The 27,595-nt window shown below is 36.0% G+C and overlaps 4 protein-coding genes across 5 annotated transcripts; all 4 read left to right on the top strand.

The window, feature by feature from the left end:
- Positions 1–975: 975 nt before the first annotated feature.
- LOC127173502 (gastrula zinc finger protein XlCGF8.2DB-like) lies at positions 976–14,256 on the top strand. Of its 2 annotated transcripts, XR_007828771.1 has the most exons (3): positions 976–1,085; positions 2,674–3,896; positions 11,440–14,256. XR_007828771.1 is itself a non-coding variant. In XM_051123425.1 (2 exons), the coding sequence occupies exon 2, from the start codon at positions 2,699–2,701 to the stop codon at positions 3,722–3,724; it is 1,026 nt and encodes a 341-aa protein (XP_050979382.1). In that variant the 5' UTR covers positions 976–1,085; positions 2,674–2,698; the 3' UTR covers positions 3,725–4,564. The 2 variants fall into 2 exon arrangements, 1 of the variants encoding a protein (XP_050979382.1); XM_051123425.1 differs by lacking the exon at positions 11,440–14,256 and having other exon boundaries at positions 2,674–4,564.
- On the top strand, positions 5,086–11,441 carry LOC127173296 (gastrula zinc finger protein XlCGF57.1-like). The gene is made up of 2 exons (XM_051123078.1): positions 5,086–5,173; positions 9,582–11,441. The coding sequence occupies exon 2, from the start codon at positions 9,628–9,630 to the stop codon at positions 11,167–11,169; it is 1,542 nt and encodes a 513-aa protein (XP_050979035.1). The 5' UTR covers positions 5,086–5,173; positions 9,582–9,627; the 3' UTR covers positions 11,170–11,441.
- Positions 14,257–14,976: 720 nt separating the features above from the next.
- On the top strand, positions 14,977–19,134 carry LOC127173436 (gastrula zinc finger protein XlCGF8.2DB-like). Its single transcript, XM_051123330.1, has 2 exons — positions 14,977–15,071; positions 17,637–19,134. Exon 2 carries the CDS (start codon positions 17,662–17,664, stop codon positions 18,820–18,822), a length of 1,161 nt encoding a protein of 386 aa, XP_050979287.1. The 5' UTR covers positions 14,977–15,071; positions 17,637–17,661; the 3' UTR covers positions 18,823–19,134.
- Positions 19,135–21,164: 2,030 nt separating this feature from the next.
- On the top strand, positions 21,165–26,485 carry LOC127173557 (gastrula zinc finger protein XlCGF8.2DB-like). Its single transcript, XM_051123524.1, has 2 exons — positions 21,165–21,296; positions 24,516–26,485. The coding sequence occupies exon 2, from the start codon at positions 24,541–24,543 to the stop codon at positions 25,522–25,524; it is 984 nt and encodes a 327-aa protein (XP_050979481.1). The 5' UTR covers positions 21,165–21,296; positions 24,516–24,540; the 3' UTR covers positions 25,525–26,485.
- Positions 26,486–27,595: the final 1,110 nt, after the last annotated feature.

Raw genomic sequence — 27,595 nt, 5'->3', positions numbered from 1 at the left:
ACAGCTTATGTTGTCTTACATCAGTATTCTTACAGTTCACATTTTATATTTTTTTAAAGACATTAATCCATTTGCTGCCACAAAATACACATGATAAAATTAGTTTTTATTAAATGTCAGTGTTTTTGCATACAAACAAACCATATGAACTCTGCTGTCTGTTTTAAAATTATTACACATGAGCATCTAGTAAATGCCATTATGATTCAGAGAAATGCAATATTAGCTTCATCTTTAATTTATCTCATCTGCTCTGCCTCGTCACCCGTCTCATCATATAAAACATGCACCTACAGGGGGAATATCTTCAGAAAAGTATTTATGACATTTTCTTTTCATCATAGCACCATAAAATTGCTAATAATGTCTTTATAAGTGCAGTGCTGCTTTGTGTACAGGGGTAACCGATTTTTTTATTTTTATTTTTATTTTTTTTAGTCAAAACTTGTATATAAAAATCTTAAGTTTATTAAGTTATACTTTTATGGCCATTTTACATTTTAAAATGTTACACATTCTGCAAACCTAAGAAAATAAACATATAGACATATAGACAAAAGTAACACACACACACACACACACATATATATATATATGTTGAATTTTGTGGAGAGCTGTCAGTGTATATGTTGTGAAAGTGTTATTCATATCTAACATTTTAAACTATTTATTTATTTAGTGCAAACTGCTTTATACATAAACTAGCTAAAATCAAATGCTGTAAAAAAAAAAAAAAATGCTTTCTATGTCAACAACACATTCTTTCTCTCAAGTAGATGTTCCCAACTGGAGCGTCAAACACGCTTTAATTATTATATTAATTCACTGAGACTGTTTAAATGTAATATGCCCTAATACAACCACTTAGACATAAGCAATCTTGCTTTATTACATCTATAGGTCAGTGGTAGCAACACTACAAACTCCTTTCCCTACATATCGAAACTCCAAACTCCAGTTCAGCAGGTGGCGCTGATTCATCCTGAGTGTCTTTTTTCTCCGCTAAAAACAACACACGAAGAAGAAGAAGAAAAACAGCAACAGCGCGAACTCTTCAGTCCTCTGGTCTTGTTCTGTTGTTTTTGGTAAGTGCTGGTTTTAGTTTAGTTTAATCATTCTTCTAATGCTGTGAGTAATTTTATTGTGTATCAGTTATTTCTCTGTAAGTAAAGTGGACTCAGTGCTGGAAACTGCAGAGATTCTGTGAGGGATCATTAATGCGGGTGTCTTTATTTACGGAGTTTAGCGGATTCACTCCGATTTAAATCAGGTTTGCTTTGTTTGTAAGGCTGGAGTAGAATCAACCACATGTCCCTATTTAGATCTAGCAATTTGCTTTTAATTACATTTTAGTACTGTAAATTACCTTTAGGACTTTCCATTTGATTAATGTTGATTAGATGGCTACCTAAAAATATTGAACATTAAAGGAGAAGTCCACTTCCAGAATAACAACTGACAGATAATTTACTCTCCCCCTTGTCATCCAAGATGTTCATGTCTTTCTTTCTTCAGTCGTAAAGAAATTATGTTTTTTAAGGAAAACATTTCAGGATTTTTCTTTATATAATGGACTGATATGGTGCCCCGAGTTTGAACTTCCAAAATGTAGTTTAAATGCAGCTTCAAACGATCACATATGTGGTTGTAAACGATCCCAGCCGAGGAAGAAGGGTCTTATCTAGCGAAATTATCGGTTATTTTAATCAAAATAATACAGTTTAAATACGTTTTAATGTCAAACGCTCGTCTTGTGTTTCTCTCCCTGGACTGTTTTTGTTGCGGTTCATGACAGTTAGTGTATGTTGAAAAACTCCCATCTCATGTTCTCCCTCAACTTCAAAATCATCCTATATCACAGTTTTACCTTTTTTGTTAAGGGTGTTTGATCTTTAAAGTTGAGGGAGAAAATATGATTGGAGTTTTTCGACATACCCGAACTGTCTTGAACCAGAATACACACAGTTCAGGGAGAGATTTGACTTTATTTACTTTAAAAAGTATTTAAATTTTTTTTTTTTTTTTGAAGAAAATAGCCAATCGTTTCGCTAGATAAGATTTCTTCCTCGGGTGGGATCGTTTATAACCGCATTTGTGATCGTTTGAAGCCGCATTTAAACTTTTGGAAGTTCAAACTCGGGGCACCATATCAGTCCATTATATGGAGAAAAATCCTGAAATGTTTTCCTCCAAAAACATCATTTTTTTTACAACTGAAGAAAGAAACACATGAACATCTTGGATGACAAAGGAGTGAGTACATTATATGTGAATTGTTGTTCTGGAAGTGCACTTCTCCTTTAAGGTAATTCACCAGTAATTTTTAACTGGCTAATTTACTATTAACTTAAATAATATAACTTGGCACACAGAATCAGATGACAGGCAGAGAGACTCATTAACCATTTAATTAACTGCATGAAAATGTAACTGATGCAGATTTTTGCTTCCGAGAGCTGATTTACAGTCTTTCTCTACAGCAGTCTACTGTGGTTAAAGCCACATTATTGCAGGCCTTCACATTTGGCCATTTGACATCAAAAGGCTATTCGGCAACAAAAATATTTGTCGATAAAATTTTTGTCAGTCATGTTGATTTATCATTTTAGCCCTAATATGGAGTCTTGTATAGCTTAATTACTATTTTTTTTTCTTTCTTTCTTTTTTTCCCAGATCTGGTTCTCCATAATGCATAACAATGAGCTGTGACGAAGTGAAGATGGAGTGTATTAAAGAGGAGAATAATAATACATGCCATCAGTGTGGAAAGAGCCTCTCATGTAAAGGAAGGCTTGAAGAACACATGAGAATTCACACTGGAGAGAAACCGTTCACATGCCCTCAGTGTGAAAAGAGTTTTTCACGTAAACGAAACTTTATGCTTCACATAAGGCTCCACACCGGAGAGAAGCCGTTTCCGTGTCAGCAGTGTGGAAAAAGTTTCTCATGTCGAGAAACCCTTAAGACTCATTTAAAGTTTCACAGTAATGAGAAACCATTCAAGTGCCCTCAGTGTGAAAAGAGTTTTTTAATGAAAAGAATCCTTGATAGTCACATGCGAATTCACACTGAAGAAAAGCCGTTCACATGTGATCAGTGCGGAAAAAGTTACAAATGGTTAAATAGTCTCAGATTTCATAAACTCCTTCACTCTGGAGAAAAGCCGTTTAAGTGTGATCACTGCGATAAGAGGTTTGTTCTGGAACCACACCTGAAGGAACACATGAAAGCTCACAGCCAAGAGAAGCCTTACTTGTGCTCTGTTTGTGGAAAGGGTTTTTCATGGCTGGGCCGTTTTAAAGACCATCTGAAAATACACTCTGGTGTGAAAGAGTATTTGTGCACAGATTGTGGTAAAGCCTTTACTACAGCCAGTCAGCTGAAAGTGCACCGCAGGATCCATACCGGAGAAAAACCGTACAAGTGTTCACACTGTGACAAGAGTTTTGGACAGTTAGGAACCCTCCAAAACCATGAGAGAATTCACACTGGAGAGAAGCTGTTCCAGTGCCATCCGTGCGGCAGGAGATTCACCCATTACGGAACGGCAGCGACTCACACAAAGAAGCATTGCCCAAAAAAAAAAAGTCAATATGACTGGAGAAACAAGACCTTGAGAGCTCAAGCAATTAATGAGTGCTGCCTTTGTTGGTGGATTTTTGCTTTATTTCACACTATCCGGTTATTTGTAATTCAAATGTACAAAAAAAAAGTACCCAGGTGAAGCATGCAGTCAGAATGAAAATGACCTGTAGTAGAGTTACAAATCTTCGTTCATTTAAGATAGATTATATAACAATGATTGTAATTATTTGGATATTTAACTTCTTCTGAAGTTGTTTATGTTTCTTACAGTTCACTGTTGCTCTGAGTTTCATCAGGTCAGTGAAATCACTGTTAAAACATCTGCTGGCAGAGATGCATTTTTTATTAAAAGAAATTTTACATCATGAGCACTGAACTTGAGTTATTCATAACCATATGGTTTGTGGGGACTATCTTGAAAAAAGTATCTATAGCATTTTGTTTTCATCATTAAACCATAAAATGCCTGATATATAATGTGTTCATATGCGCAGTGCTGCTTTGTGTACGGGGTAACTGCTTTTTTTCTGCTGTTCCACAAGCGTCATTTTTATACAACTTTTTATTTTTTGTCCAAACTTGTATTTGAAAATATTTAAGTTATCATTTTACAGTCATTTTACATTTTAAGATGGTACACATAAAAAAAAATGCAGAGTTAAAAACGACCCAATGTGGGTCATTTTGGCAACCCAGCAATGAGTCAAAAAGAGAAGTTTTGTATAAGCTCATTTAGATGAAATGTTTGACCTAACAACCTTTTTTAACAAACACGCACAATTTTACTACAGCAACCACACTGGCTACAGTCATAATAATAATTAATCAATAAGGAAAAAAAAAAAAAAAAACCTAAGAAAATTAAAATGTAAACAAAAGTAAAAACAATGTGTATGTGAATGAGGAACCCAGCATTTTCTCTTTCTTTCTTTCATCTTTTGTTGTTGTTATTTAATAAAATAGAGAATTTTGTGGAGAACTGTCAGTGTATATGATATGTTGCGATGGTGTTATTCATATTTATATCTCATATTTTAAACAATTTATCATGCAAATATTTTAAAAATATATATATACATATAAAGTAGTACTTTTTGTGTGAATGTCTCAACAGCACATTCTTCCTCTCAGGTTTAGTCATGTATTTTGTAGGCAAAATTTACGCATTTTCGCATTCTTTTAATTAAACAAGTTACTTTTAATATAATCTAATAAAGCTCATTTACTGAGATGTTAGCAAGTGTCAGACTAGATGTTCCCAACTGCAGCATCAAACACACTTAAATTATTATATTATTATTATATTCATTCACCCGAGAGTGTTTTAATGTAATATATGCCCTTTTACAACCACATAAACAAGCTTCCTTCATTACATCTATAGGTCAGTGGTAGCAACACTACAAGCTGTTTTCCCTACACATCGAAACTCCAAACTCCAGTTCAGCAGGTGGCGCTGATTCATCCTGAATGTCTTTGCTCAGCGCCAATAACAAACAAAACAAGAAGAAGAAGAAGAAGAAGAAGAAGAAGAAGAACAACAACAACAGCGCGAATTCTTCAGTCCTCTGATCTTGTTCTGTGTTTGGTAAGTGCTGGTTTTAGTTCAGTTTAATCATTGTTCTAATGGTTTAGATGCGAGTAATTTTAATGTCTAGCAGTTGTTTTTCTGTAATCAAAACGCGAGAGGTCATTTGGTGGCAGTTAAAGATTGCTTTTCATTCAATTTTTCAAAATTTCTACTAACGGAGTTTAGCGGATTCACTCCGATTTAAGTCAGGTTTGCTTTGTTTGGGATGCTGGAGCCGAATCAACCACATGTCCCTGTTTAGATCCCATTTAGATCTGGCAAACCCATACGCTTAATGTCGTATTACAAATTTCCCGTACTATCTGTGCTGATTGGATGGCTACATAAAATTGTACATTAAGGTAATTCACCAGTATTGTTTTAACTGGCTAATTAAATGTAAATATAAAATTAAATATAAATGTAGTTGGGTGGCGTGAGAGTTTGCAAACCTGTTTTAATTCAGTTGTCACTACAGAAATTTTGCAGTTGCTCCTTTTACCATCAAGAAACAGTAGCTTTAGTTACTTTTTGTAGACATAAAACACATTTCATTTATGTTGAAATTCTCAGCAAAGTTGAAGTGGAATTAATTGGAGTCAGGATGCAAATGATTATTTCAGCTTTTGCAGGTATTTACAATATTGAGTTGTACATATTTTAACTAATAAATAAAACAAGAAAATAACTTCCGATTTTGAAAATGTCGAAATTATTAGTTATATAATTAGTTATTTTACAGTTATTTATTACAATATGTTGCAGGACAGTGGCACAGAATCAGATGACAGGCAGAGAGACGTTCTCATTCACCATTTAATTCACTATGACCAATTAATTGATGCAGATTCTGCCTAACAGCTCCTTTTGTAAGTCAAATAGAAAAAAAATAAGGGCAAATAATAATATGTTGTTTTATTTTTGGATAAACTATTAATTGTTTTAATTCGCATTTCTTCTCTTATAATACTTTATCAAAACAGTCCTGAGCTAGCTGCTTTCTTGTTTGGTTTGTGTTTATTCAGAATGTATTACATATTCATCTAAACGCTGCGCTCAGCAGCACGGAAGGCGTCCAGATGTTTGCTGACAGTAAATCCACAGCAAACACAGAACGTTCCCCTAACGTTAGGTTTTTTTTTGTTTGTTTTTTTTTTTGTTTTTTTGTTATCTAGTTTTTATTTTATTTTATGTGTTTACTTTGTTGTTGTTGTTGTTGTTTTTTTGTTTTTTGTTTTGTTTTTTTGAGAACCAAGAAATAATATTCTAGGAGCCTTCTTTTTAGGTTTCATTTTTTACAACCATAAAATAACATTACCAAAACAGTGCGGGGTGTTTATTTTTAAAATAACCTAAAAATAACTTAAGTGTAATAGCTTAGTGTTCTCTAATGGTTATTTTATTTCCCTCTAAACCATCTTTCCAATTAAAACGTTGTTTTTGTGTAATGACCTATACAGAGCCGTGAAACTCATTTAATTCAGCATTTACTAACATACAGAAATTAGATCAATCAAAACATGTTTTATAATATTAAGCCAGTGTTAAGCATTAAGGCCCAGTTTCACAGACAGGGTTTAGCCTAAGCCAGGATTAGGTCATAGTTCAATTAGGACATTTAAGTCATTTTTATAAATGTGTCTTAGGAAAAACATTGCTGGTGTGAATCTTAAGACAAAACAAAGGCACTGATATATATTAAGATCAGTTGTTGTGCAAGTTTCTTTCAGTTGTAACATTTCAGACTTACATTTTAGTCTAGGACTAGGCTTAAGCCTTGTCTGTGAAACTGGGGGAAAGTGATTACAGAAATCCTAAATTTGTAGGTTTGTTTCATCCACATTTACTGTGGGCTTCTGATCTGCATGCGCCGCTCTAGCATCCACTTTCAGAGAGCCACATGCTCACAGAATTTAAAAATTAACATAATTTCATCGATACAGATCATTTCCATACAATTACTGGATGATCACTGACGTATAGCAGGGTAATTATATCAGAGTAAAGAGGCTAGGGGAACGTTAGAATAATGTTATTCAATTCTATTATAGTTAATAAAACTTTCCAGGCTAACCAAACGCAAACCTTAACATAGCATTCTATTAACCAAAAACTAACATTCTGGCAATGTTATTATAACACTAGAAGACTGTTAAATTAATGTTAGAATACCGTTCTACAAACCAAAAACTAACATTCCATGTCTGTTAAGAAAACGCTTCAGTTACTAACATAACCTTGCTTCTCTGAGATAAGGGAACGAGCGTTGCGTTGCTGACGCTTTGGGTAAACCCCTGTTTAGTGTAACTGCACAAACCAGTGGTGCTTTCACCCGCCAAAAGGGGAGGAGCCGATGACTATATAAGCTGGCTCAGAGCACCATATCATCAGAATCAGTTCGAATTAAGTGAGAGTCATCAATTCGCATGCAGCTTGTGACATGGCAAGCTACGCAATGCTCATTCTCTTATCTCAGGGAACCGAGGTTGTTAGTATCCAGAGCGTTCCCTATTGAACGCTCTCTCGTTGTGGCGCTGAAGCTTTGGGTAACCAACAGCAGTTTTGCATATGTAGAACAAAGCCTGCTTACAAGCCCAACTCGACAGCACTCTATTGAGGACTCTGCAGAACCAATAGGTGTCACTACTGCTTTTCTACTTGAGGGGGATAAAGTAGATTAAGCAGATATAATCCGCGCCTGCAAAGCAGGGACATCCAAATTGTAAAATCTGCTAAAAGTGGATGGCAATGACCAGCCGGTAACCGCACAAATCTCACCAATAGAAATTCCCCTTGACTGTGCCCAGGAGGAGCCCATTCCTCTGGTGGACCCTTACACCTATGAGGCACTGCAAGCCAGCTGCAGCATAAGATAGAGCTATAGCTTCCACTATCCAACAAGATAATCTTTGCTTTGTGACAGGCAGCCATTTTGAGTGACCTCCAAAGTGAATAAAGAGCAGCTCTGACTGTCTAAACAGATCAGATTGCTCAACACACACCCTGAGTGCCCTAATGGGGCACAATAGGTTAGGAGCCTGTTCACCATCTGCCACAGGGAGTGCTAACAGGGTGATGACCTGGGTTCTGAGCTGACTTTAGAGCACCTTAGGCACGTAACCACATCTCGGTTTGAGAACAACCTTACAGTCATTAGGCCCAAGCTTCAGATAGCAAGCACTAACAAAAAGCACTTGCAAATCACCAACCCGTTTGACCAAGGCCAACAGGAGGGCAGTCTTGAGTGACATGGGCCATAGGTCAGATGTTTGAAGTGGCTCAAAAGGAGGACCCTTAAGAGTATAGACCAGTCCTATGTCGGCACAGTTTTAGGACGAGGCAGATTCAGTCGCCGAGCTCCCCTTAAAAAGTTAACGATCAAGTCGTTTCTTTTAAGGGAGTAGAGCAGCGATAGGCAACGTCGTTCCTGGAGTGCCGATGACCTGCAGAGTCAACCTAATCAAGGTCTCCAGGATTACCAGGGCTATAGGCAGGTAAGGTTTTTCTTCAGGGTTGGAACTAAACTCTGCATGACATCAACACTCCAGGACCGATTTTGCCTATCCCTGGCATAGAGGGTTGTAGACAGGGCTCTGGCCTCTAAAATGGTATTAGTGACACAGGAAGCTGCATAGGCTCCCATCGAGTTGCCACATATGACGGCTCCACAGCTGTGTTTGGGGGTACCAAATCATGCCTCTCGCTTGCACGAGATGATCCCTATTCAGCGGTATCGGCCATGTGGCTGCAGACAACAGCTGAATCATTTCTGGGAACCAAGTCTTTTTCCAGAATGGAACCACGAAGAGGAGTGAGCATTCTCAAACCAAGACGATCCAGGTGGCTGAGTAACAACGACTTGTGAGCGATAAGTTCCTGTTCTGAGCTGGCCAGTATCAGCCAGTCGTTGAGGTAGTTTAAAATATGGATTCCCATCGGTTTTAGAGGGAAGAGCGCCGTGTCTATGCACTTTGTAAAAGTGCAAGGGACAGTCCAAACGGCAGGACCATGTACCGAATGTGAATCTCAAAAACGCTCTGTGACGAGGGCTATGTGGATGTAAAAGTAAACGTCTTTCAGATCCACTGTCAAAAATCAGACCCCAGGGAATCAGAGAAGTGTTTTGAGAAGTTTGCGAGTGCAAGTCTTAAAGCCAAGTGGAACGTAGCCCTTCTCATGAACAATGTCTTATTCTGTTGGAATGCATCCAAGAAGGCTTGATTACAGTCTTTCTCTACAGCAGTATACTGTGGTCAGACCACGTTATTGCAGGCCCTTACATTTGGTAATATGGCATGAAAAGACTATTCGACAAAAAGAAATCTGTAGACAATTTTTTGCTGTCAATAATGTTGACTAATCATTTCAGCCCTATTATAGAGTCATGCAGAGCTTAATTACTTTTTTTTTTTTTTCTTTATTTCAGATCTGGTCGTCCATACTCCATAACAAGGAGCTGTGATGTTGTAAAGATGGAGTTTATTAAAGAGGAGATTGATGATGACACATGCCATCAGTGTAGAAAGAGCTTCTCAAGTAAAGAAAGCCTTAGCCAACACATGAGAATTCACACTGGAGAGAAACCGTTCACATGCCCTCAGTGTGGAAAGAGTTTTTCACGTAAAAGATGCTTTATGCTTCACATAAGGCTCCACACTGGAGAGAAACCATTCACATGCACTCAGTGTGGAAAGAGTTTCGCACATAAAAACTCATTAATGTTTCACGTAAGGACTCACACTGGAGAGAAGCCATTTGAGTGTCAACATTGTGGAAAGAGCTTCTCAGGTAAAGGAAGCCTTAACGAACACGTGAGAATTCACACTGGAGAGAAACCGTTCACATGCCCTCAGTGTGAAAAGAGTTTTTCACGGAAAAGATGCTTAATGTTTCACATAAGGCTCCACACCGAAGCGAAGCAGATTGAGTGTCAGCAATGTGGAGAGAGTTTCTCTTGTCGAAAAACCTTTAAGACTCATTTAAGGCATCACAGTAATGAGAAATCGTTCAAGTGCCCTCAGTGTGAAAAGATTTTCATAAATAAAAGAAACCTTAATAATCACATGCGAATTCACACTGGAGAGAAGCCGTTCACATGTGATCAGTGCGGAAAGAGTTTCAAATGGGCATACAGTCATAAAGTTCATAAACTCCTTCACTCAGGAGAAAAACCATTTAAGTGTGATCAGTGCGATAAGAGGTTTGTTGTAGAACCGGACCTAAAGACCCACATGAAAACTCACACCAAAGGGAAGACTTCTGTTTGTAGAAAGAGTTTTTTTTCGCCAGGCAAACTTAAAAACCATCAGAAACTGCAGACAGGTGTGAAAGAGCATTTGTGCACAGATTGTGGTAAAGCCTTTAGTACAGCCGCTCAGCTGAAAGTGCACCAGAAGATCCATACTGGAGAAAAACTGTACAAGTGCTCGCATTGTGACAAGAGTTTCAGACAGTCAGGAGGCCTGCGAGCACATGAGAGAATTCACACTGGAGAGAAACCGTTCACATGCGATCAGTGCGGAAAGAGTTTCAAATGGGCGTACAGTCTCAGAGTTCATAAACTTCTTCACTCAGGAGAAAAGCCATTTAAGTGTGATCAGTGCGACAAGAGGTTTGTTGTGGAATCAGAAGTAAACGCCCACATTAAAAATCACACTAAAGAGAAGTCTTACTTGTGTTCTGTCTGTGGAAAGAGTTTTTTTTGGCTTGGCCAACTTAAAAACCATCAGAAAATACACTCTGGTGTGAAAGAGTATTTGTGCACAGATTGTGGTAAAGCCTTTACTGAAGCTGCTCAGCTGAAAGTGCACCGCAGGATCCATACTGGAGAAAAACCGTACAAGTGTCCACATTGTGACAAGAGTTTCAGACAGTCAGGAACCCTGCAAAACCATGAGAGAATTCACACTGGAGAGAAACCGTTCCAGTGCCATCTTTGCAGCAGGAGATTCAGACATTCCATATCTGCAGTGAAGCACACAAAGAAGCGATGCCCAAAATTAAAGTTGGTGTGACTGGAGAAACAAGAGCTTAGGAGCTCAAGCAATTAATTTTTTTTCGTTTTTTTTTTTTTGCTTTATTTCACTCTATCCGATTATTTGTAATGTGAAATGTGAAAAATATAGTACCCCCGTGAAGCATGCAGTCATTTACAGAATGAAAATGACCTGTAGTAGAGTTACAAATCTTCATTAATTTAGGATTATGTGCTTACTGTAGTTATTTGTTCTGAAGTTGCTTATGTTTCTTACAGTTCACTGCTGCTCTGAGGTTCATCAGGTCAGGTTAAAACATCTGCTGGCAGAGATGCATTTTTTATTAAAAGAAATATAAAAATTTGGTCTCAAAATGGGTTGGAAATGAAAATCTGAAAATCAAACACAAATTTACTACAGCAACAACACTGTAAACAGTAATGAATGAAAACTGTTTAAAAAAACGAAGGAAATAAAAATGTAGACAAAAGTAAAAACAACAATGAGAATCCCAGCATTTCTTTCTTTCTTTGTTTTTAATACAGGGTTCATACAACGTGCTTAAAATTCTTGAAGTAGCCTACTTGAATTTGCCTTTTTGAAATATAAGGCCTGGAAAATAGCAATATTCCTGAAGAGGTACTTAAAAAGTGCTTGGATTATTGAAAGACAGTGTATCTATAAAATCAGTGTTTAATTTTTTGCAGTAAGCACATATCTTTTTAAAATTCATCATATTTCATTAAATGTCATAAAACTAGCGAGAAAACCCGGTAGTAGTACTGACATGTCGTGTAAACATGGCTGAAGATGCGAAAAGAGGAACTGATGAACCAAATCAGTTTTACACTGGATCTGCTCCGATTGATTCAAACTCATGACTTCAGTCATTCATTTTCAGCAGTTCACTAGCAAAAGCCAGAATAAATTAAAAGAGCCATTTATTTGACATTCATTTTTGGAATGGAAACACAATCTGCGTGAGGATCTTCCTCTCAGGATTTATAATGGTTGGCATTTTGGCAAACAAACATGTTGCATTTTCACAATCTTTTAAGTAAACCAGTTACTTGTAATTGTCTAATAAAGCCGAACTACTGAGATGTTTCTAGCAAGTATCAAACTTCACTGACCAAAATTATAAACACAACACTTTTGTTTTTGCTCCCATTTTTCATGAGCTGAACTCAAAGATCTAAGACTTTTTCTATGTACACAAAAGGCCTATTTCTCTCAAATATTGTTCACAAATCTGTCTAAATCTGTGTTAGTGAGCACTTCTCCTTTGCCGAGATAATCCATCCACCTCACAGGTGTGGCATATCAAGATGCTGATTAGACAGCATGATTATTGCACAGGTGTGCCTTAGGCTGGACACAATAAAAGGCCACTCTAAAATGTGCAGTTTTACTGTATTGGGTCCGAAAACCAGTCAGTATCTGGTGTGACCACCATTTGCCTCACGCAGTGCAACACATCTCCTTCACATAGAGTTGATCAGGTTGTTGATTGTGGCCTGTGGAATATTGGTCCACTCCTCTTCAATGGCTGTGTGAAGTGGCTAGATATATTGGCAGGAACTGGAACACGCTGTCATATATGCCAATCCAGAGAATCCCAAACATGCTCAATGGGTGACATGTCCGGTGAGTATGCTGGCCATGCAAGAACTGGGATGTTTTCAGCTTCCAGGAATTGTGAACAGATCCTTGCAACATGGGGCCGTGCATTATCATGCTGCAACATGAAGTGATGGTTGTGGATGAACAGCACAACAATGGGCCTCAGGCTCTTGTCACTGTATCTCTGTGCATTCAAAATGCCATCAATGAAATGAACCTGTGTTCGTTGTCCATAACATACACCTGCCCATAACCCCACCCCCACCATGGGGCACTTGATCCACAGCGCTGACATCAGCAAACCGCTCACCCACACGACGCCATACACGCTGTCTGCCCTGTACAGTGAAAACCGGGATTCATCCGTGAAGAGAACACCTCTCCAAAGTGCCAGACACCATTGAAGCATTTGCCCACTAAAGTCAGTTACGACGACGAACTGCAGTCAGGTCGAGACCCTAGATGAGCTTCTTTGAGACGGTTTCTGACAGTTTGTGCAGAAATTCTTTGGTTATGCAAACCGATTGTTGCAGCAGCTGTCCGGGTGGCTGGTCTCAGACAATCTTGGAGGTGAAGATGCTGGATGTGGAGGTCCTGGGCTGGTGTGGTTACACTTGGTCTGCGGTTGTGATGGCCAGTTTGATGTACTGCCAAATTCTCTGAAACGCCTTTGGAGACGGCTTATGGTAGAGAAATGAACATTCAATTCACGGGCAACAGCTCTGGTGGACATTCCTGCAGTCAGCATGCCACCTGCACGCTCCCTCAAAACTTGCGACATCTGTGGCATTGTGCTGTGTGATAAAACTGCACATTTTAGAGTGGCCTTTTATTGTGGCCAGCCTAAGACACACTTGTGTAATAATCATGCTGTCTAATCAGCATCTCGGTGTAGTAGATGTTCCCAACTGCAGAGTCAAACACGTAAAAGTACTTGAAGGGAAGAATTTTACCCCTGCATGATACCCTTTTCATCATCTCATAATGTCAAATTTCTTGGGTTTAATCAGTAAAGTCTGGTAGAAGAATAAAATAATATACGGCTGTTAAAGGATTACTCCACTTCCAGAAAAAAAATCCCTGATAATTTACTCACCTCCATGTCATGCAAGATATTCTTGTCTTTTTTTCTTCAGTCGCAAAGAAATGATGTTTTTGAGGAAAACGTTCCAGAATTTTTCTCCATATAGTATACTTAAATGGTGCTTCATGGATTGAAGGTTAAAAATGCTGTTTCAGTGCAGCTTCTAAATGATCCCAGCCGTGGAATAAGGGTCTTATCTAGCTCAGCAATCAGTAAGTGCTGATTGCATTCCCAAGTGGAGAATGTAGTTGTTTGATTGAGTGTTTTGTGTTTGTGCAGAATGAAAATGACAACTGGTAAAGTATTTATTTTTGTTCATACACTTGCATTACTGTAATCATCTGGATGTTTAACTTTGTTCTGTATTTGAGCTGCTTTGAGATTAATCGACATCACTGTTGAAATATCCACTTTTTATTAAAACAATTATTCCACCATGAGCACTGAACACGAGTCATTCTTCATAAGCATACCTGCGATCTTGAGTGGGGGAATTTAAAATGTTAGTTTACACAAAAAATTAAAATTCTGCCATTTATTGCTTACCCTCATATTGTTCCAAACTGTAACATGTTGTACATGTTAACCATAACAGTACAGATCAATGATCTTATTAATGGTGATCAGTTTTATTTGTGTCAACTGTGTGAAAAAGACTCAATTCGGCACAACAGAGCTGATGCTGAAGAGTGATCATGCAAGCGCAGCAGGTTAACAAAAAAAAAAAAAAAAAAAAACAGGATTAATCAGATAGGCTACAACATAAACTTGTATAAATATAATGTGGCATATTCATATTTAAACATCACATTTTACGTTTACTATGCAAATGTCTTCACAAAATATATGGAAAATTTAAAATCAAAGGAAGAGAAAATAATTAAATTGCCCAGCATATATTTTATATATATTAACTAAATGAACTAAACTAAATTACATATAGTCTAGCTAAAAATCATCCATTGATATGATTCAAAACACTGAATAAACCAAAACATTTATTCTCAGGCATTTTATGGGAATCAACTGTGATTGGAATCTACTTCAAGTTAAACTTTTTCCCTGCGCGTCGAAGCTGTGCACTCCAGTTCAGCAGGGGGCGGTAATACTTAAACTTCTTTGCTCACTGCCAATAACAAAACAAGAAGAAGAAGAAGACAAAAAGAACATAAGACGAAGAGGAACAATAAGAACTCGAGCTCTTCAGTCTTCTGGTCTTGTTCTGTTGTGTTTGGTAAGTTCTGGTTTTAGTTCAGTTTAATCGTTGTTTGGTTTAGATGTTGTTTTGATTCATTTTAATGTGTATCAGTTGTTTTTTTGTAACTAAAGTGGACTCAGAGCTGGAAACTGCAGAGATTCATTGTAGCAACTTTAGTTCGTGTGTTAAGAGGATGTTTTGGCGGCATTTAAAGATTTATTTTCATTGCATAATTTCTTCAGTCATTCACGGATTTTAGCTGATTCACTCCGTATTTAAATCAGGTGTGATTTGTTTACCAGGCTGGAGATGAATCAACCACGTGTCCCTGTTTGGATATAAGTGTGTGTATATATTATATTGTACATTTAAATTTCCCTATGTTAAGTTTCCCTACTGTTTATGCTGATTAGATGACTACCTAAAATAACCTAAAAGTATAAAATTAAATATAAATTTAATTGGGTGGCGTGAGAGTTTGCAAACTTGTTTAAATGCAGTTGTCTCTCCTGAAATGTTGCAGTGTCCATGTTGTTTCTGCTCTTTGTAGCAGCAAGAAAAGTAAGACTTTAATTCAAATAGTGAATCGATTGTAGACTACAGAGGTGAGTAAAGAGTGAAACTACATAAAAATTATGTGTTTTGTGTGTGTCAGTTAGCTGTTAATGAAGTCAATGAGTTCTCCATGAACGATTTAAAACTCTCGGTTGACCACTGTACTCCCTTAACGCTGACTAATTATGACAATCTGTAATTTTTCATATCTCTAGTATTAAGACATTTGATAAAAATATTTATATTGTAATAAATGCATTTAACATGTTGAATTTTTAAAGTTGAAGTGGAACTAATTGTATGGAATATGGTTGCAACAAATGATCGTTTTGAATATTCTTTAATTTTATCAACAATCAGTTATTAACTAGTAGGTTATTCGATTATTAGTTATATTATTAGTTATTAGTTATACATATTCTAATATATAAATAAAATAAGAAAACAAAAAAATCACTTCAGCTTTTTTTTTTTTCTTTTTTTTTTTTCTTTTTTTTTTTGCAATTATTTTTACAACAACATTACATTTTTATATAATTGTTTAGGGCTGCACAATTAATTAAATTTCTAATCGTGATTACAATTACGAATGCCACAATTATGTATTCATTCACCACATATATTATTCTGATTTCTCAAGCTATGGAAGCTTGTTTCTGCCACTGAATAAAAATATAAAAGGTAATTGCAACTTTTTATCTCACAATTCTGACTTTTTTTTTCTCACAACTTCAAGTTTACATCTCGCAAATCTGACTTTTTTTCCATTATAACTGTGAGATATAAATGCACGATTGCAAGTTATAAAGTCACATTTGTGGGATGTAAATTCACAATTGTGAGTTTGTATCTCAGTTCTGACTTTTTTTTTTTTTCTCGGAATTCTGAGAAAAAAATTCAGAATTGTGACAAGTCACAATAACATTTTAAATTATTTTTTTATTCAGTGGCGGAAACCGGCTTCCATAGTTTTTACTTTCTACAGATTAATTTATAGGTTTTTCCATTGTTTTAGTTTCAGTATATCATTATAATACCATGCATATTTTTATTTTTACTTTTTTATGGTTTAAAGAAAATACAATGTGCAGTTGACATTTTAGGCTTCATACAATAGAAAAGCAATAAAGTTTTTAATTAAGAGTGTTGTCAGCTTGTTTATTTTCATACCAAAAAAAATGGCATGAATTTGTTTCAAAATATAGTATAAACATCATTCAGTTAAATTATTTTATTATGGGATATCCCAGCCTTTGTTTACAAAAGTGCAAAGACATTTTTATCAGTCATGACTTCTGGAGACAAACTGCACGGTCTGACAGTAGGTGCGTTTCCATTACCCTTCAAGATGTGCAAATTGCAAATTGAAAATACGCCTAATGGAAACGGGTCAATTTTGCAAAAACTCCCATATATCGCAAAAAAAAAGTTTTTATGCTCTCATGAGGTGGTTTTTCTGGCAATTCGAAAAAGGAATATTTCGCAAAACTGCAATGGAAACTGCTTTTTTGCACTTACAGGTCACATGGCACATGTAAACAGGCATATGATCATTCTTTAATGTACTATATACTCCAAGAAACACTTCATACATAGCCGCTCTCAAGTATAAGAGGTATTCCCTGATATTAATGCTTAGACTATGTACGCTGCGCACATCTCTGGTGCGTAACGGCTCCAACACGGTCACCGGAGCTGATGTTCTGTTTATACCAGCAGCGCTGCACACATTTCTGAAGTGGCTCTCTGCGCTGCTTCTGTAAAGATACACGCATACGCCTCTTTTGATTAAATAAAGCCAAAATCCGTCCAAATCCCACCAAAATCCATTGCCATGACTTATCGCGAGAGGAACAAATTACGTTTTAGTCGCATAACATCGGTTAATGGAAACGTTTTCATTTGGCATTCGAATCTGGTCAAATGGCATTATTGCACACTCTTACATTCGTCATATGAGGTCTAAAAAAAGTTGACATTGTTTCAGCCATAGCGTACGGACTAATGTGTTGTAATTACTTTTGTTTTTGTTTTTCTTTTTTTCAGATCTGGTCATCCATACCACATAACCATGAGCTGTGACATAAAGGTGGAGTGTATTAAAGAGGAGACTGAGGCTGAAACATGCCATCAGTGTGGAATGAGCTTCTCAAGCAAACTAAACCTCAATGAACACTTGAAAACTCACACTCAAGAGAAATCGTTCACATGCCCTGATTGTGGAAAGAGCTTGTCATGTAAAGCAAGTCTCATCGATCACATGAGGGTTCACACTGGAGAGAAACCGTTCACGTGCCCCGAGTGTGGAAAGAGCTTCGCACGTAAAGGAAGCTTAATGATTCACTTCAGGGTTCACACCGGAGTGAAGCCATATGTGTGTCAAGAGTGTGGAAGAACCTTCAGAAATCTGGGAACGCTTAAGGTTCATTTAAGGGTTCACATTGTTGAGAAACCATTCAAGTGCCCTGAGTGTGAAAAGAGTTTTGTATCTAAAGAGGACTTGAACTGTCACATGAGAATTCACACTGGAGAAAAGCCATTCTCATGCCCTCATTGTGAGAAGCGTTTTACGTCTAAACGCAGCCTCTATTCTCACAAACGAATTCACACTGCAGAAAATTCATTGCATTCTCAATTCTTATGTCCTCATTGTGAGAAGAGTTTTTCAACTAAAACCCACCTTGATAGTCACATACGAATTCACAATGAAGAGAAGCCATTCACATGCGATCAGTGCGGAAAGAGTTTCAAATGGGCGAATAGTCTCAAGGTTCATACACTCATTCACTCTGGAGAAAAGCCCTTTAAGTGCGATCATTGCGATAAGAGATTTATAATGGAATCACATCTGAAGGAACACGTGAAAATTCACACCCAAGAGAAGCCTTACTTGTGTTCCGTTTGTGGAAAGAGTTTTGCGCTGCCGCGCTATTTCAAAAACCATCAGAAAACACACTCTGGTGTGAAAAAGCATTTGTGCACATATTGTGGTAAAGCCTTTACTGCAGCCGGTCCACTGAAAGTGCACCGCAGGATCCACACTGGAGAAAAACCGTACAAGTGTTCGCATTGTGACGAGAGTTTCAGACAGTCAGGAGGCCTAAAAAACCATGAGAGAATTCACACTGGAGGGAAACCGCTCCAGAGCCGTCCACGTGGCAAGAGATTCACCCATTCCAAAAATGCACCGTCGCGCGCAAAGAAGCATCGCCCAAAATTAAAGTCAGCATGATTGGAAAAACAAGACCTTCAGAGCTCAACGATTAATGAGTGCTGAATTATTGCCCTTGTTTTAACCTGTTATTTGGGTTTTGAAATGTGAAAAATGTTCAAACACATTGAGCCTGCTGTCCTTCGCCTAATATAAATACTCTGTAGTAAAGTTACAAATATTCATTACTATATGAATTTTCATACATTTGCATTACTAATATTGTTCCTTAGAATTAGCTGCTTCTAAAAAAAATATGAACAAAATTAGGTCCAGTTTTAGAACATTCATTTGTAGAGATGGACTTTTATTAAACAAATATTCCACCATGAGCACTGAACCCGAGTCATTCTTCACATCCTTACAGGAACATTTGAAGTTCACTCGCTAAATAATTTCAGCCATGAAAGGAACTATCTTCAGAAAAGTTATTTTGGCTTTTTTTCTTTTTTTTTTACCAACTGTCACTGAGTGAATTTACTTTTATAATGTACTAACAAAATTATTACCGTTACAACACAGAGACGCCTACAGTAATAATCAGAGATAAATAAAGGAGAGAACTACTCATAAAAAAGTAAATATTTAGGCAAAAGCAAAAACAATAAAACTGCTGAGATATTTCTTAGCAAGTTCTGCAGCGTCAAACCACTGTGATCTTTGATTATTGTATCTGTACAAAGTAACAGCACCTTAGTCTTTAGTCTGATTTACTGTAGTTTGCTCTATTCACTCACATGAAATAATCATCATTCTTCATTTCCTTTCAATGCTTTGTGAGTTGAAAGACATAAGAAGTTATTATTCCTTCCCTGTTAATATGACCTGTATAAGTCTGTAGAATAATAAAATATATTATCACAATTAAGATTTATCATTGAGTATTTAGGAGGAACAGAAATGAATCTGAGCAGATCATTATATTTAAAATCAGTGTTGCCAACTTATTTTCAGGGAAAGTTGCTAAAAGGCAAGAGAATTTCTTGCTAAATGATGTTGTGATGATATAATTATGTAATCAATGCAAAGAATAATAGAGCATAGAATTACATTTGATGTATTTTCTTATTAATTATACATTCTGAACAATTATATTCTTAAGCACTGTATTAGTAGTTAGTATTCTACACTTTAAAGGAGAAGTCCACTTCCAAAACAACAATTTACAGATAATGTAGTCACCCCCTTGTCATCCAAGATGTTCATGTCTGTCTTTCTTCAGTCGTAAAGAAATTATGTTTTTTGAGGAAAACATTTCAGCATTTTTCTCCATATAATGGACTGATATGGTGCCCCGAGTTTGAACTTCTGGCTGTGAACGATCCCAGCCGAGGAAGAAGGGTCTTATCTAGCGAAACGATTGGTTATTTTTATAAAAAATAATACAATTTAAATACTTTTTAATCTCAAATGCTCATCTTCCTCGGCTGTGATCGTTTACAACCGCATTTGTGATTTTGAAGCCGCATTTAAACTATATTTTGGAAGTTCAAAATCGTGGCACCATATCAGTCCATTATATGGAGAAAAATGCAGAAATGATTTCCTCAAAAAACATAATTTTCTTACAACTGAAGAAAGAAAGACATGAACATCTTGGATGACAAGGGGGTGAGTACATTATATGTGAATCTTTGTTTTGGAAGTGGACTTCTCCTTTACGAAAAGCCTCTAAAATAGGGCACAATGCACTGATGCATTGATTTTTTGTTTTTTTTGTTTTTTTTTACCTAAATTTAAAATTACACACTGTATTTTGTGTTCTCAGGTTACAACTTCAACATTACCAGTGCTTTTTGCCATTTTTCTACATTTTTTTTAACTGATCACCAAGTGCAGGTAGAAACTAATAACAAGGTGTTATCATAAATGAACAATTATTATCTAGCAGCTTGATTCACATGATATGTGTCCTGCCAGACACCTTTGATTTCCATTTTTGTGCAGTTTAGAGGGAAAATGTGTGCCTTTTTATCATTTCAGTCACATTTCCTGAAAGTTGCCAATTTTTTTTTTAAAATAGCTAAATTTGTTGCTAGGTGCTTTTTGAAGAAAATGTTGCTAAATCTAGCAAATTGGCAACAGTGTTTAAAATGCACTACAGTGATTTCTGTAGCTGATCAATGATTTGTTAATTCAGCTCATTAAAGTTTAAGCTGTTTTTAACAACCCACGATTGATTAAATGTTTTTCTAACATAATATGAAGAAACTTATTTTTAATTATTTGAGTGTATTACAAAAGTGTAGCATTGCACTTTTGGCGGTTACCGTACATTTCAATACATTCTGGATATTTTCTTGTGATCATTTGTGTCTCGACTTCATTAGTTTAATTTTTTTTTGGTGTAGGAACACGTTCCACTCCACTCCAGTTCAGTAGGTGGCGTTAATTCATCGTAAACATCTTTTCTCTCCGCCAGTAACAACACAAGAAGAAGAACAACAACAATGGCATGAATTATTCAGTCCTCTGATTTTGTTCTGTTGTGTTTGGTAAGTGCTGGTTTTACTACAGTTTAATCATTGTTGTCATGATTTAGATGTTGTGAATCATTTTAATGTGTATCAGTTGTTTCCCTGTAACCAAAGTGGAGTCAGTGCTGGAAACTGCAGAGATTCATTGAGGGATCATTAGTTCTGTGTCAGGAGGGCTTTTGATGGCATTTCAAGATTATTTTTCAGTCACTCAGAGTTTAGTGGTGTTGACTTTATTTGCCAGGCTGGAGATGGATCAGCCACATGCCCTGATTGGATCTAACAAATAATTTTTAATTTTTGAACATTTTAATTTGAACATTTAATGCTGTAAATTACCTACACAAACATTCCCTATAGTAACTTTCCTTACTATCTGTGCTGATTAGATGATTAGATAAAATGATCTAAGATTAAGGTAATTTACCAGCAAGTCAGTTTGTACTGGCTTATTTAATAAGAAATAAGTATAAAATGAAATATAAATGTAGTTTGGTGGCATGAGAGTTTGCAAACCTGTTTAAATGCAGTTGTCTCTCCTGAAAGTTCACAGCTGCTCCTCTAGTGTCATGAAAAATAACACTTTAATTCAAATAGTGAATAGATTGTAGAAGAGCAGGTCATTCCTTGTCAACTCAACTCAAGGTCCCCAGCTCAAATTTTCGATTTTGCTAATATTTATTCTGAAGAAAGATACACATGAATAGTGATGAAAGGCAAAATACTACATGCAGTGGATGAATATTTACGGAGTAATCCACTATTTTGTAGAGGGAGGTCAAAACGGATTTTTGTCACCTTAGATTCAGATTCAAGTAACGGGCGGTAAAAATGACTTCAGAAAGATGGCAGCATCATTATCGTATGTTTACACAGAGATTAATAGCCAATGATGACCATTCAAAAATGTGGAAACAGCACTTTTCAAGTTTTTTCTAAAAGTAAGATAAGGATGCTGCCATCTTTCTGAAGTCATTTTTACCTTTTTAAAATTGCCAGTTTGACGTCTCTACAAAATAGTGGATTACTCAGACCTCATAAATATTCATAATATTGTGGCTTTCGTCATTATACATGTCTGTCTTTCTTTAGAAAAAATATTAACAAAATCAAAAATTTGAGTTTCTGAAAATTTGTTGATTTGACAAGGAATGACCCAGCAACACGAAAAAATGAAATATCTGCCCCCTTTTTCTAACCATGTTAGTTGCATCATCGTATGATAAATTCTTTACATTTATTCAATCAATTCTGTTAATTAAATTGGGATGTTACCAAATTAAATCAGTGTCAACAAAATCTTCATCTTTGCACTGCGGAACACAGATAACACAGGCAAAGTCCTAAAGAGGTCTGGTAAAGAGCACTTCACGTCTCAAACTCAATTCCTGGAGGGCCGCAGCTCTGCAGAGTTTAGCTCCAACAAGCTTCAACTCACACCTGCTTGGAAGTTTCTAGTAATCCTGAAGACCTTGATTAGCTGGATCAGATGTGTTTGATTAGGGTTGGAGCTGAACTGTGCAGAGAGACCAGTGACCTAAAGCATCTGCTGCATACAAAGATCATCTTTAAAAAGTCAGTTTTACATGCATTCTAAATCATAAACATCTTAAAGACATTTTCTAAGTGTCTGACAGCACATTGCAGATGAGCAAACACTCTAAAACTGTGTTGACCAGATGATTTTGTGTATCTATGTATAATTAATCCAAATAATGTAATAATCTCAAGTTAATTAGATTAAGTGATTAGTAGTACATTGTGCTGATTAATTTGATTCATTATTAAAGATACGTAGTGCTGTCAATCGATTTTAAAAAACAAACAAAACTAATTAATCGCACATTTTTGCTGAAATTAATTGTGACTAATCCCACCTAACAGTAAAGTTTATAAATATACTTTAATATCACAATAATTTCACATTCAATCTTCAAATTAATGTACAAACAAAATAAAGACATTATATTTTTAGTATTTGTTTAATGGCATCTTTTTTTGTGACGGAAGGCGAGTATCACTGATGCCAATACTACTGATGTCTCTATAAACCTTTGACTATAGCCATTCAACATTACCATATAATTGAGAGCTGTCAATTTGAACATTTATTTGACTAAAACTAAAAGCACCAGTGGGTGGCGGCAAATCGTTGTCTCAACAGATGTTTATAAAAGTTCACATTGTTGCAGATGAAATATAACACAGATAACATTAAATAAATATTTTACCAGGTTAAATGTTTACTATTAGTATGTCAAACCCCATATAACTGAATTCTAATAGGCTTTTTACAGGTTAAAAGAAAATAAATTCTAACTACATTTAAGAAGACAACTCTAAAATTCTAAGATCATTATTTATGAAATTTTAAAATAAATGCAAATACTTTGTTTCTAAAAACTTGAATTACTGAGAACAGCTAAAAAATGTTAACAATTAATTATAATATAAATCATGGTCACACCACATGACATTTTTTAAGGCTATGGCCAATTCATTGAGATGAAAGAACACTAAAATCATGTGATTTTGCATTTTCATATGAATTTATGTGTACACAACATTCTTAATGTTTGAACAATTGCAATAGATATTATTTTTTTTATTCTAAAATTGGCATGTCGAAAATCTTTATATGTCAATGACCCAAATGTGTTTTTGACCTACACAGCACATGGTGTGAGAACAGTTTGCAATTTAGGGCTCCACATTAGGATGGACTCACTAACTTCAACGTTAGCTAGTTTCAGCCAGAGAAACCTTGCTGAAGCACAAGATGACATTAATGTTCTGTTGAGCAGATGAAAATTGTTACTTAATGAGAGAATGAAAACCAGAAAATTAATGTTGAATAATAAAATAAATTCCAAATTCTATTGCCTATCCTCACAGGATACCTAGAATCGGTGTTACAAGTACCTCAAACACATTGTTTTATTTTTTTGTAGCATAAACCCCATCAAACTGATGAGAGCTTCAGATCTTCCAGTGTTTCTCTATAGCGCTGAAACCTAAAGATGTCAGAGTTCTGTTCTCTGTGCAACTGATACTCAACTGCCATTGGCTCATCTGCGTTTCAGCGCTACAGCACCACACTAGTTAAACAACATTATCGCAGACCCTTACATTCAGTCATATGAGGTCAAAAGACTATTCAAGCCAAAAAATATTTGTTGATAATTGTATTGTGTAATTCCGTTTTTTTTTTTGTTTGTTTGTTTTTTTCTTTTTTAGATACAGTCATCCATAGTGCATAACAATGAGCTGTGACGTAAAGATGGAGTTTACTAAAGAGGAGATTGATGATGATGACACATGCCATCAGTGTGGAAAGAGCTTCACAAGTAAAAGAAGCCTCGAAGAACACATGAGAATTCACACTGGAGAGAAACCGTTCACATGCCCTCAGTGTGGAAAGAGCTTTGCACGTAGAGGATGCTTTATACTTCACATAAGGATTCACACCGGAGAGAAGCCGTTTGCATGTCGGCAGTGTGGAAAGAGTTTCATACGTAAAGACCACTTCAGATGTCACATGAGAACTCACACTGAAGAAAAGCCTTTCTCATGTCCTCATTGTGAAAAGAGTTTTTTGACTAAACGCCACTTTGATAGTCACATACGAATTCACACTGGAGAAAATCCATTCTCATGTACTCAGTGTGAAAAGTATTTTTTAACTAAAAACAACCTTGATAGTCACATGCGAATTCACACTGGAGAGAAGCCGTTCACATGTGATCAGTGCGGGAAGAGTTACAAATGGTCAAATAGTCTCCGAATTCATAAACTCTTTCACTCCGGAGAAAAGCCGTTTAAGTGTGATCAGTGCGATAAGAGGTTTGTTCTGGAGTCAGACCTGAAGGCTCACATGAAAACTCACACTAAAGAGAAGCTTTACTTGTGCTCTGTTTGTGGAAAGAGTTTTTCATGGCGGTTACGTTTTAAAGACCATATGAAAATACACTCTGGTGTGAAAGAGTATTTGTGCACAGATTGTGGTAAAGCCTTTACTACATCCACTCAGCTGAAAGTGCACCAGAAGATCCACACTGGAGAAAAACCGTACAAATGTTCGCATTGTGACAAGAGTTTCAAACAGTCTGGAGCCCTAAAGGACCATGAGAGAATTCACACTGGAGAGAAACCGTTTCAGTGCCGTCAGTGTGGCAGGAGATTCACCCATTCCAAAACTGCACTGATGCACACAAAGAAGCATTGCCCAAAATTAAAGTCAGTGTGACTGGAGAAACAAGACCTCCAGAGCTCAACGATTAATGAGAGTTGAATTATTGCCGTTGTTTTACTCTATCCTGTTATTTTGGATTTGAAATGCAAAAAATGTTCAGACATAACCTAAACGAGCCTGCTGACTTTCACATAAAATAAATGATCTATAGTAAAGTTACAAATGTTCATAATGACTGTTCATACACTTGCATTACTGTAATGATGTTAGAATTCACTGCTGCTGAAAAGAAACAAAATGAGATCCAGTTTTGAACTTCCCTGAAGGGAACCATCTTCAGAAATGTTTTCTTTTGGTATTTTCTCTTCATGTTACCTACTTCAGTCAATGAGTGAATTTACTAATTTACTGACTAAATTACTACAGTAACAAAACACGGCAGCTTGCAATAATTATCAAAGGTAAAATAAAAGGCAAAAGTAAAAACTGAAAATGCTGAGATATTCCTTTGCAAGTTCTGCAGCGTCAAACTGTGCTCTTTGATTATTGTAGCTGTACAAAACAACAGCACCTTAGTCTTTAGTCTGATTTACTGTAGTATGCTCTATTCACTCACATGAAATAATCATCCATTCATTTCCTTCCACCCCACTGGGAGATAAAACGTATAAGAAGTTATTATTATTCCTTCCCTGTTAATATGACCTGTAGAATAATAAAATGTCTTGTCACAATGAAGATTTATCATTCAGTAAATTTCAGTGTAACAGAAAGGAATCTGAGCAGATCACCATGTTTAAGGGACGAGTCTCTTCCACCTACAATCATTTCTGTTCTAGAAACTGATTAATGATTTGTTGATTTGTTAATGATCCCTGACGTGTTCATTCAGCTCATTGCAGTTTAGGCTGGATTTTAAAAACTTAAGTGAAACAGAGAACTTATGTCTAACTACTGTCTGTAGTCTGTTAAAAATGTGACTTGTATACAGCCTGTTTTTGGGGAAATTAAAAATAAATAAATAAATTAAATAAATGCATAATATATATCAGGTGTTTGTAACATAATTTAACAAAACATTTTTAATTGTTTGAGTTTATTAATAGTCTACAAAAGTGAAGTGTGTTTTGACGGTTCGAATGTGTCACCTGCGCATGTGCTATGAGCGATACCGCCTATGTTATTTTCAATATGATACTGATGCTTTTAAAGGCCAGTATCGGTGATACCGATCCGATACTTCTAAACTACACTTTTAAATTATTACATTTATTAAATTACTAAGAGCAAAATGGGTAATAATACCCACCTACATTTTTATTTGAAATGCATTTTAGCATTCAATATGCCTTAATTGCAACTTATTAGGTTATATTTTTGTTTACACGTGGTTAAAATATGTTTACTGTAGTGGTAACCATGGAAATCTACAAATACTATAGTTAAACTGGTCACTTTAATAAAACCATGGTTCATTTTCATAAGGGACTGCAGTGATAGTTGCATGCATAAAATGCAGCCTTTTTGTTCTGACAGTGTGTGATTTATATAAACATTACAGAATAGAACATGTTAATAAATGTAATTGCACAGTGTAGGCTACAATTTTAATTTGTTTATTGTGAAATAATATTGTTCTGAGCTGCCAATCCCAAAAGCATCAACACTTTATGGTACGTTTGGGAAACGCAGTCCTGTTTGCGTGTCTTCAGATGAGCAGGAAAATATGTCTTTTATACCCAGTTATTTACTAACAAAGGCAATCCGTCCAATTTAATACATATCGTATGCATTATTTTTTGTTAAAAATGCATAACTGGTAAATAAAACACACCATAGTGTCAATATTTTTTATTTTAGTATCAATTTCAGTGGGTCATTATACAATTAGGGGTAACGTTACATTTAGAATTTGACAATGTGAAGAAAAAAGTTTTCCTGTTTCCCAAAAACCCAAACATGACCTTACATAGCTGCTTTGAAACAATCTATATTGTATAAAGTGCTATATAAATAAAGGTGATCTGTAGGAATATGTTTGCTACTGTCCACCATGTTACCTTTACTGGGTAACACAGTTGACAGGTAACTTAGTTGACATTTTTAGTGTTTTGGGCCTATACTC

Source organism: Labeo rohita, chromosome 2, assembly GCF_022985175.1.
Source record: "Labeo rohita strain BAU-BD-2019 chromosome 2, IGBB_LRoh.1.0, whole genome shotgun sequence".
Lineage (NCBI taxonomy): Eukaryota > Metazoa > Chordata > Actinopteri > Cypriniformes > Cyprinidae > Labeo > Labeo rohita.
Note: the sequence above shows the minus strand (reverse complement) of the source record. Positions and strands in the feature narration are given on the sequence as shown.